The 11,969-nt window shown below is 43.3% G+C and overlaps 1 protein-coding gene across 1 annotated transcript in view; it reads right to left on the reverse strand.

The window, feature by feature from the left end:
* Positions 1–11,918, reverse strand: part of POM121C (POM121 transmembrane nucleoporin C) — a 23,766-nt gene extending 11,848 nt beyond the window's left edge. The window contains exons 1-5 of the mRNA XM_026516020.4: positions 11,350–11,918; positions 9,972–10,187; positions 9,495–9,653; positions 7,119–7,199; positions 5,485–5,656 (exon numbers count right to left, since the gene is read on the reverse strand). Coding sequence (XP_026371805.3) covers positions 5,485–5,656; positions 7,119–7,199; positions 9,495–9,653; positions 9,972–10,187; positions 11,350–11,918 — 1,197 coding nt within the window. The remainder of the gene's footprint in view (positions 1–5,484; positions 5,657–7,118; positions 7,200–9,494; positions 9,654–9,971; positions 10,188–11,349) is intronic.
* Positions 11,919–11,969: the final 51 nt, after the last annotated feature.

Raw genomic sequence — 11,969 nt, forward strand, 5'->3', positions numbered from 1 at the left:
GTGTAAAGTGAAGAAAACGAAGTGAGACAGAGAGTAGGATAGTGATTTGTTGCAACACACACAATTTACAGACCTTGTATCTAGAATATATAATTTCTATAAATCAGTAATGAAAAGAAACTTGAATAGGCACTTCATAAAAAAGGAAGTACGAAGGGCTAACGAACAGTCCCTACCTCTATTTCATGAGCAATCAGCAATTACAACTACACCACAGTGAAACACTTCATACCCACCGGAATGGGTAATTAAAGAGACTAGCAACAACAAGTATTAGTGAGGATGTGTAACCACAGGAACAAAATCTCACACTGCACTGGTAAGAGTATCAACTGAAACGTAACCATAACTTTAAAAAATGGCTCAACATCTACTACAACTGAGCATTACACACACTTTACTAGGTGCACCAAAGACTTAATACGAGAATGTCCACAGCAACATTATGCATAATAGCTCCACACTGGAAACCCAAACGTCCAACAGCAGGAGGAAAAACGTAATTACGGTATATTCACATAAAGAAAATGAAAGACTTGCTGCTACATGTAACGATCTGGATGCATCCCACAAGGAAAACAGTAAGTGAAAGAAGCCAAACACAAAAGAAAGCATATCCTGGTCTCCATTTATATAAAGTTTAAAAATAGGGAAAACTATATGGTGCTAATATTCAAGAAGGAAGGACTAGGTATGAGAGGGGCTTTGGGGCGTTGAAAATGATTTATTACTTGACCTGGGGGGTGGTTACATGGAGCCATACTCTTAAGGTATTTGTTTTCCTACATTATACTCTAATTAAAAAAAAAATTTAAATACAGATTTGACATAGAATGCTATGCAATATATGATTTAAAAAAAAAAGAGAGAGAGAAAATGGCACATACGCAATGATCCCATTTGTGTAACACAGACCAAAAATTCTGTGTATTACCTGTGTTCGCACACCCAGTACAAACGTTAACCACAGGTACCCACGGCAGCCAGGACCGGGAATCTTACTGCACTTACCAGCTATCTACACTTAAAACCTTTGTGAAAGCAGGAAGGTACCACTTGCAGCACATATCCTACATGCCAACAAGCAGAGCACACAGTAAAAAGTTTTCCTCCAAACTCAACAGTTATTCCCGGTTTCTAATAAAATCTAACAAAATTATTCTAGGCATGTTAAAAAATTAAAGCAACCAGCAGCACAAACAACAGAGGACACGATACACACAGTTCTGCACCTTGCTTTTGTGCAGTATTTCTGAACACACGTCAGTGCCTATTAAGCTACCTTATTCTTTCTGTTACATAGTATTGCAACTTATGGAAATACTGTTATTCAACCAGCCCCCCCCCCCAAGGTACGTTTACATTGTTTCCAAGCTTCTGCTACTAAAATGTTACAATCGACATCCTTGTATATGCTTTTGAGTATATGTATAGAATTAATTCCTAAAAGCAAACCTGCTGGATCCAAGGGCACATGCATCTATAATACTGATAATTATTGCTACACTGCTCGCCAGAGAACTGTATGAATGGACACTCCCACCAGCAATGCGTGAGTAGCCTGTTTTTGCAAATACTTTAAAGATTTTTATTTTACAATTAAATCTTTAGTTCATTTGGAACATGTTTCTCTAATATATGAAAATTGGCCCAAGCTCACTTTTTTTTTTTTTTAAAGATTTTATTTATTTATTTGACAGAGAGAGAGACAGCCAGCGAGAGAGGGAACACAAGCAGGGGGAGTGGGAGAGGAAGAAGCAGGCTCATAGCAGAGGAGCCTGACGTGGGGCTCGATCCCGTAACGCCGGGATCACGCCCTGAGCCGAAGGCAGACGCTTAACCGCTGTGCCACCCAGGCGCCCCCAAACTCACTCTTAAGAGACACAAATATGGGGCATCTGGGTGGCTCAATGGATTAAGCATCCAACTCTTGATTTCAAGCTCAGGTCGTGGGATCCAGCCCTGTGTCAGGCTCTGTGCTTGGCGTGGAGTCTGCTTGAGATTCTCTCTCTCCCCCTCTGCCCCCTCACCCCTCACATGCACGTGCTCAGTAAATAAATAAAACCTTAAAAAAAAGAGAGAGAGAGAGACACACACACAAATACTGTTCCTCACCCAAATGGTAAAAACCCAAAGCTATGACAACCTAATCTGGTGTGACTGTGCAGAAGTGGTCACTCATACGATGCTGGCGGGAATGCTTATTAATAGTACATCCCCTAAGGAGAGCGATTTAACAATATGCAGTGAAACTGTACATGCATTTAACTATTGGCCTGGGAAATCTGTGTTCTAGGCAACCTATCCAAGAAGTGTAATGGCCAAAGAGTGAAATGACATTATGAATTAAAGCATTACGTGCAGTACCATCTGTCACAGCAGAAAACTGGAACAGCCCAATGTTTATCAACAGAAGACAAGAGTAACTGCATTACCGTAGAAGGAACGACGAAGCAAGGCGCAAACTTGTACATATGACTGCCTCACACGTTAGAAGGTGGGGTTTACACGCAGACATGGATTTGCACATAGTTTTAAGAATAAAAGACAGTGGAAGGATGGCCAAAAAGTAATAAAAATAGGAAGAGAACGATGTGGAGCAGAAAGAGGTGGAAAGTGTGGACTTCTCTGAGTGTATTTTGTTTTCTCATATGTTCTCCAGAACAATTTTTATTTTATTTATATTTATTTACATTTATGTTTACTTATTTATTTATTTTTAATTTTTAAAAAACAAGCTCCATACCCAGCGTGGAGCCCAAGGTGGGGCTTGAACTCACGACCCTGAGATCGTGACCTGAGCTGAAATCAAGAGTCAGATGCTTAACCAACTGAACCACCCAGGCACCCCCTCATTTTTATGTATACTTACACAAAAAGTGTTGCTTCATAATTACTTATTTGACTGGTCCCAGTATACACAATTTCAAAAATAATGATATCGGTGCATTGTAAACAGTAAGATTTCAAATCAGCTTAAGAATTATTTTTGAGGGGCGCCTGGGTGGCTCAGTTGGTTAGGTGTCTGACTCTTGATTTCAGCTTGGGTCTCGATCTGAGGGTGGTGAGACCGAGCCCCATGTCGGGCTCTGTGCTCTCAGCGCAGGGTCTACTCAAGATCATCTCTCTCCCCCCTGCCCCTTCCCCTGCTTGCACTTTCTCTAAAAGAAATAAAATCTTAAAACATAAAACTGTGGTTATTAATGTTTACAAAAAGCTTTAAAATACACTGAAGTCCCTGTAGGTGAAACGACAAGTCTGTAATTTACTGTAAAACACCAGGGCAAAAACAGGGTGGGGTGGACTGATGTAACCAGACAAAATGCTGGTAACTAACAAGTAAAGCTATAGATTAGACTCCCTTTCCTTTTGCGTACATTTGGAATTTGACATAATACAAAGATTTTAAGAACACATGAGTACCGGCATACTTCGTTTTATTGCATTTCGCAAATGTTGTTTTTAACAAATTGAAGGTTTGTGGTCAATCTGCTTCAAGCAAGTCTATCGGTGTCATTCTAATAGCACTTGCTCACTTTGTGTTTCTGACTCACGTTTTGATAAATGTTGCTATTATTTCCAACTTTTTCTTATTATTCCCTTTGTTACAGTGATCTGTGATCAGTGATCTTTTTTTTTTTTTTTAAGATTTTATTTATTTATTCGACAGAGATAGAGACAGCCAGCGAGAGAGGGAACACAAGCAGGGGGAGTGGGAGAGGAAGAAGCAGGCTCATAGCGGAGGAGCCTGATGTGGGGCTCGATCCCACAATGCCGGGATCACGCCCTGAGCCGAAGGCAGACGCCTAACCGCTGTGCCACGCAGGCGCCCCTGTGATCAGTGATCTTCGATGTTACTACTGCAATTGTTTTGAGGAGCCGCAAGCCACGCCCTTGTAAGGCGGCCGACCTAAAGGGTACGTGTGTGTGTTCTGTCCCCTTCACCGCAGTTCTCCCATTTCTCTCTCTTCCCGCCTCCCTATTCGGTGAGATACAACAGTATCGCTATTACACAAGCTAACGACCCTACAGCGGCCTCGTAAGTGTTCGAGTGAAAGGAAGAGTCGCACGTCACACTTTAAATCAAAAGCTACAAATGATGAAGCTTGGTATAATGAAGGCAGGTCAAACGCCGAGACACGCTGAAAGCTAGGCCTCTTCACCCAACAGCCAAGTTGTGAACACAAAGGAAAAGTTCTTGAAGGAAATGAAAAGTCCTATCCTAATGAACACATGAATAAGAAAGTGAAAAGGCCTTATTGTTGATATGGAGAAAGTCTGAGTGGTCTGGGTAGAAGACCAAACCAGCTACAGCATCGCCTTAAGCCAAAGCCTAAAACAGAGCAAGGCCTAACTCTTCAATCCACGAAGGTTGAGAGGTGAGGAGACCAGTCTGGAGCTAGCAGAGGCTGACTCAGTAGCTTTCCGGGAAGAAGCCATCGCCATACAAGGGGAAGCAGCAAGTGCTGATGCAGAAGCTAAGATCATTCATGAAGGGGGCTACGCCAGACAACGGAATTTCAACAGAGAGAGCATATACTGGAAGACGCCATCTAGGACCTTCGCAACTACGAAGGCAGTGCCTGGCTTCAAAGCTTCAAAGAACAGGCTCACTCTCTTGTTAGGGGCTAATGCGGCTGGTGACTTTACTGAAGCCAGTACTCATTTATCATTCTGAAAATCCTAGGGTTCTTGAGAATTATCCTCAATCTGCCTGTTGTGGTGATTATTCCTACCAACTGTTCAGGCTTAGGCCTTCATCTTTCATTTATGTTCTTGTAAAAGCCCTCCAGATTACCTTATCTCAAAAGTTTTCTCCCCCCAAAACTCTTCCTCCGTGCACGCTTTATTTTTTTCTCGCTACTATATATAGGGTACCCACTTACTGACATGCATTGTAATGGATATTTTTCAAGCACTACCTTCGATATTTATAATAATCCTTGGGAGAGGAGAAAAGGAAAGTTGAAGAGATTTACCTGCCCGAGGCCCTATAGCTACTAAGTGTCAGAGCCAAACTCTGAATCCAAGTCTGTTTGGTAGCAAAGCTTGCTCTGTTCCCTAGGCCATACTGCATCCTCTTTCTAAGAAAGGATTGCAATTTTTTCTAAAAAATAATTAAAAAAAAATTACAATATTTTAAAAACTTTCACTCAATTCTCAATGACAACAGGATGAAATCTCTTTTATGACCCAGTGCAATCTGGACTGAATCTACCTTTTCAATCAAATTAATATCATTTATTGGATTATCCATCCCTTGGCCATTTATCTCCAATACCGGCTGTTTTGTATTAGCTGTCCCCGTATGCCCTGGGTTACCTTCTGGGCTTCCTATTCTGTTCCCTGAGTCTAAGTTATCATTCAAGGGTTTGCATCTTCTGTTAGCTCAGAGGTAATCTCAGTATCTGACAGATGGAATGTGGTTAATAAACACTGGCTCATCAAATAATGCTCGGAATGCCTTTCTCCCGTGCCACGTACCTGAGAGAAACCTCGAGTCGAACTGTAAGAACTCGTAATGGCATTACGGCTGGAGCTAGGGATGCCACCTGTGTACGTGCTTGTCAAGGAGCTCACGGAAGAGGTGCGAGATCTCTTATTCGAGTGGTCATCAGAGCTCTGGGAATTGAGACCTCTCTTCAGAGAGCCAGGCCTAACAAGAGAGAGAAAGACAGTGAGCTGTGCTATTTACAGCAACATTCTTTTAAGGGTTCCTCCACGGTCACAAAATATTTCCTAAATAAACTTAAAACAGATAAAGCTCTTAATGCTATTGTTACCACTTCAGCTAACTATCTGACAAAGTCAGGAAGGGAAAGCCAAATATTTAAAAAATTAAATGTATGACTCCACTTACATAATATTCTAGAAAAAACCCGCATGCTAATCTACAGTGACAAAAAGCAGATCAGTGGATGCCTGGGGTTGGGGGCAGGACTGGAGGGAGGTGTTACTAAGGGGCATGGGGCAACTTTTGGAGAAGACGGTTATGTTTATTACCTTTGCCATGGCAATGGTTTAACAGGTGTATACATGTCAGAACTTCTCAAACTGTACACTTTTAAAAGGCACAGTTTATTATAATGTCAATTAAACCTCAATAAACCTCCTAAAAAAACCAGAGTTAAGAGGAACCAACCAATTTTTCTAAGCTTCCAACCAAAACATCTTTCCTGCGGAATAGTCATCCAACCTTTGTTACAATGTTGACAACTCACTTTCTCCTAGAGTGATGAATGTCAACCACGGACTAGTTTATTCTTACACTGGATGAAAACGTATTTCCTCTAACTTCCATCTATCTCCCCTACGGATCTATTTGGAGCAAACCGAACAACTGTTAGCCTTTTCTTCATGCGACAGCCCTTTAGGTTTTTGGAGACCATTATCCTTCCCTCCCTCATTTCCTTATTCCCCTTGAGATTTTCCTCCCTTGGGTTAATACTTTATACTTTCAAAACCCACTCATGCACCGCCACCACCCTGTAACATCTTACAACTGCTTCACTTGGAATGAATGTCAAATTGTATTTCTCGTCTCTTACAGGGCAGGCCACCGAACCAAGCACAACACCGCACGGACAGTGTGAGCAGAACTGAGGACAACAGGACCCCATCCTCACCTGCTCCATTCTAGTCTTTGTTCTGCTATCAGCACAGGCTAGGAGCACGTCAGCTCTTTTAGCAGCCTTACCACTCTTCTGACTCCATGAGCATGTAAGTTACCTCAAGTCTTTTCGCACAGATTTCCAAGACATTTACCTTTCAACCAATCCCTAAATGTATTTAAACTCAAATGTACAAACTTAACATTTATCTTAAATTTCATACTGTTGCACTTTAACCGTCACACAAATCTGTTTATATACGTAGTTATTAAATATATTTACAAACTCTCTCACCCTTGCCATATTTTTATCCATGTTAATGAAAAAATATTAAAAGAAATAAGGAGATAGCTATTGTGGGACGTTACTCAAAATGTTCCTCTTTGATGTCACGGATTTGAACCTGGACTAATAAAGCAATGGAAAAACAAGGAGGAAAATCTACAAGACAACAGCTCTGACAGTGCTCTTCTCCAGTCTACCTCATTCAGATGGATTCTCACTTACTTAGGCACAAAAGAAGCAGGGACTCCATTGGCCACCAGGGGCTCAAACGCTGAATGTCCACTCCCGCTGCTATCATGGCGCCTGTGACAAATCAAAAAACCCTCAATTAAATGAACTGACCTTTTTTTTTCCTAGAGCATCCTCTCATACTCCTGGAACCTTATACTATTTCTATGGCACACAGAAATGGCTAGACAAGAAAAAGGCTGCTTCAGGGGCGCCTGGGTGGCACAGCGGTTAAGCGTCTGCCTTCGGCCCAGGGCGTGATCCCAGAGTCCTGGGATCGAGTCCCACATCAGGCTCCTCTGCTGGGAGCCTGCTTCTCCCTCTCCCACTCCCCCTGCTTGTGTTCTTTCTCTCGCTGGCTGCCTCTCTCTCTGTCAAATAAATAAATAAAATCTTAAAAAAAAAAAAAAAGAAAAACGCTGCTTCAAATCCTGAAGATTCTGAAAGGTAGATTTATTCTAAGACTATCCTCATAATAATGAGCATAAAAATGCTTCAAGACCTTTAGAACTCATTCAGGTGTATTATTTGCTAATGTCTCTCCCAAGTATTGCAATCACAAATTGAATACCCTACCATCCACAAATGAAAAACCAAAATTGAAAACATTTTAGGGACTAGCCCACACATCCCATAGTGCTCGAGGTTAATATGGCAAGTCTGTTAGGGAAAAACTTCACATATTACATATAAGGGCCTATGCACGGTGCCCATAACCACTGCTCACTCCAAGTGTGAGGAAGTTAGTACAGGATCCTCAGGTATAGGCTCACTGCGGTCAAGAAAAATTATAACCTTGGAGAATACGAGACTTATTTGGACCATAAGAATAATTCCCTCACCCACCTCCACATCCCCCACTCCTTCCCACCCCTGCTTAGCCAGGTGACATCAGTTCAAATTGCTCACTTATAAATCATCTCTACTCATCATTAGATCTTCCTATGTCACATAAAAACACATCCATTTATTTATATCTCCCTACCTAACCTGGCATTGGTAGTACCAAAGATGGCCAACTTTGTAGGATATGAACAATCTGGTCTAGGTAATGGTTATATTTAACAAGTGTGGGGTCCACTGTCTCCTCAGAGTGCTTCCCTGACCAACGTATATAAAGAAACCCCCATTCTCAGGGGCGCCTGGGTGGCTCAGTCGTTAAGCGTCTGCCTTTGGCTCAGGGCGTGATCCCGACGTTCTGGGATCGAGCCCCACGTCAGGCTCTTCCGCTGGGAGCCTGCTTCTTCCTCTCCCACTCCCCGTGCTTGTGTTCCCTCTCTCTCTGGCTGTCTCTATCTCTGTCAAATAAATAAATAAAATCTTAAAAAAAAAAAAAAAAAAAAAAAAAAGAAACCCCCATTCTCATTAGTCTGTTATATCATCCTGTTGCGGTCCTTTTCTTTTCTTTCTTTCTTTTTTTTTTATTACTTCTATACACTTACAATCTATAATTCCTTATTTTATTATCCAAGTCCCATGGGGACTCTTTTTTTCTTTTTTTAAAGATTTTATTTCTTTATTTGACAGAGATAGAGACAGCCAGCGAGAGAGGGAACACAAGCAGGGGGAGTGGGAGAGGAAGAAGCAGGCTCCTAGCTGAGGAGCCTGATGTGGGGCTCGATCCCACAACACCGGTATCACGCCCTGAGCCGAAGGCAGACGCTTAACCGCTGTGCCACCCAGGCGCCCTGCAAGTCCCATGGGAACTCTAACTTACTCATTGCTCTATCCACAGTACCTGGAATAGGCCCAGGCACACACTAGGTGCTCAACCTGTCAAATTAAAAGAGTGAAATCCTCAACTGATTCTTGGTAAGCCATAAGCAGTTATGCATCATACCTAGTGACTTCAACCTCTGCTCCTTCTGCACTTGGGAGACAGACTGCTTACTCCATTTTCATTAATATATCCGAAACCAAATAATGAAATTGGTTCTACTCTCATTACTGATAAATCTACCATATTCCAGTCTTCACTTTTCCTCACCAAGCATTTCCTTCAGCACAAATATGACATTCGAATGGTGGTTATCCAAATAATTGAACAACACAAGCTGGTGAAGGGAAGATTTTTAGCATTCTCTCTAAAAAAATAAAATTAAGCACCTTTGTATCAAAAGTATGAGGCTAACATGGCTAATAGCTGTCAGCTTATCTTTAGTATTTATGGAAAAGATTAGTTGTAAAATTTAACCTGTACCTCAAGAAACTAACAGAATTAAAGCCCTTGTTACCAAGCTCTTCCATGGAATCCAAAGACGGGCACCTACTGAGGCTCACAAACTGTGGAGCTGGCCTCTGATTCTTTTTGGTAGTGAATCACAGGAGTCTGTGTGGGAGGCCTGTTTAGTACCCTGCGGGGCCTGTTACCTTCTTTTATTTTCCTGGCTATCAGAAAATATTTGGTCTTCCTCCTCCACTGTCCTTTTCTTCCTCTCTTTGAGGGCACTCAGTACGGTCTCCTTTGCACATGGGTCTGGGGCATTACTTGATGGTGAGGACAGTGTTGAGTTGATTGTCTGCTCTGGTCTGTAATGAAAAACAAGACTCTGGCATTAAGATATTTTAATAACCATGCTATATAGCACAGACTTCAGACAGTGGAAATCAGAAGCTAACTAATAAGCAAAAGTATACACTGAAAGAAACTGCCCTTAAAATTAAAGCTACAGTCTAAAGCCAAAAGAAAACACAACAAAACGCTATTCAAGGACTAGAGTTAGGGATTTCTCATTCAAATAAGCACCTTCTTCCCTTTTTTGCTTTACAGTCGTTTTGTCAGAGGAACAGCTGTGGAAGAATACATGGAAATAAACAGGAGTTGATTCTGCCAGCAGTAATACTCACATTGGCGAACGAGTCCATTTACTGTCTGGAGGAGCAATTCTCACTGTCACTGGGCTGCACACCATTTTGGAATTACGAGCAGATAGCACAGTCTTCTTGTGATAACCATTCCAGCACACTGTAGGAAGTACGCCCAGAAGGGAATACTGGGCCTGCTGGATAGGATATCGTCTTCGAGGTGTTATCATAAACCGGCTTGATAAAGTCCCACAATCCCTAAGGAGAACGGGAGACATGTTATAGAACCAAAGAAGCCTGGAGGAATGGCAGAATCGTAAATTATACTAAAGAATCATGTGGGTTCAATTATCTTCCAGAGAGCTTAAACAGCTTAAAAAAAAAAAAAGTTTTTTTAAATTAATTAATTTATTTACAGAGATAGCGAGCACACGTGGTGTAGGGGCAGAAGAGGGAGAGAAAATCTCAAGCAGACTATGCCTGAGCGCGCAGAGCCTGATGCGGGCCTTCCTCTCACAACCCTGAGATCACAACCTGAGCCGAAACCAAGAGTGCACGCTCAACTGACTGAGCCACCCAGGAGCCACTTGAACTGATTTCTGAGACACAAAAAACAAAGCATTTTTATGGCAACGTTCCCCCATTCCGTCTAAGGATGGAAAGTGGCAGCTGCTTAGCAGCTGTCCCTACAATGGACTTAACAATTTTGAGAGGGAAATTGAAAACCCTGCCCACACAAGTAAAACTGCAATGGAAGAAAAATGCATGTTAGAACATGCAAGGAAGAACTTTTCAAGAATTCTTAAATCTTTTCAATCTTTTATGCTGAGTCATAAGCAATAAACACCCAAAGTCAAACATTTTTGACACCTCAGTTCATTCTTCAACTAAATATACTTATTGATAATCTAACATTTTCACCAAAGTTTTGTATTCTATTGTAATGCTCAGTTATTGGGACTAAATGGAAATGGCTCTTTAATTTGATCATCTTTATCAATCAAGTTTTATCAAAGAGGGGTCTCCTGGGAACACCTCTTTGAGCTAGGCTAACCGACCTAATTGCTCTTATTGGTCCAAAAGAAAAATATAACAAAACATACTATAAAACTACTATAGAAACATCAAGATACTTTCACAAGTAGGGATATTTTAGTAGCTTATCAAATATTTTTAAATGCTGTATTAAAATTCAGTTTTAAAGACTGTAAAGAAAGGAATAGCTCTGGCATCACATCTCATTCCAAAGGCTCAAGGAGAGCAGGGGACGGTTGACACCCACCAAGGTGTTTCAAGAGAACAAAGCGACACAGAATCCACTTCTGACTCAATGAAAAAGAAAATCGGATTTAAAAGTCAAGCTCTCCATTCAAAGCCGGTCGACAGAGAGGAGGGTGTGGGGGAGATGTGCGGATCTTACCGGTGGAAAGGCCTCCTAGAGGGTCGGAGAAGAGGACTGGGGAGAGAGGGGGGAATGTGGTGCACACGATGGGCCGAGTGCGCGGGCGGCGCGGCGCGAGCGGGAGTGCGGCGGCGGCCGGGCCTCTCCGGCAGGTCCGTGGCCTCCGGGGCGGGGGCAGGCTGCGGGGGGCCGGGCTTGCCCAGGTAACTGCCCATGAGGAGCAGTTCTGCGGGGTCGGGTCCTTCGAGCAGGGTCCGCGGCTCTAGGAGATTTCCGTTCACCGCCGACTTGGTTGGAGGCGAGGCGTGCAGGGTTCGCTGACGCCGCGCGTCCCGAACGAGCGAGAAGGCGCGCGAACCGCGGGGCTCGCGGCTCAGCCCCCACCAGGCCGCGGTGACCCCCACGGCCAGCCAGGCCAGCGCCGCCGCCGCCGGCACCAGGTACAGCACGAGGCCGAACAGCGACAGGCCGAGGAGCGCCGCCCCGGCCGGGCCGCCGCAGCCCCCGCCCCGGCCCCGGCCGTCCCTGACGCTCGCTATGGGCCGCCGCCGCTCGCCTCCGCCAGCCGCCGCAGCCGCCGGAGACATCGCGGCTCCGCGCCGCGGAGAAGACTTAAATATCCCAGCGTGCACCGCGCC

This window comes from Ursus arctos, unplaced genomic scaffold (assembly GCF_023065955.2).
Source record: "Ursus arctos isolate Adak ecotype North America unplaced genomic scaffold, UrsArc2.0 scaffold_2, whole genome shotgun sequence".
NCBI classification, from domain to species: Eukaryota; Metazoa; Chordata; class Mammalia; order Carnivora; family Ursidae; genus Ursus; species Ursus arctos.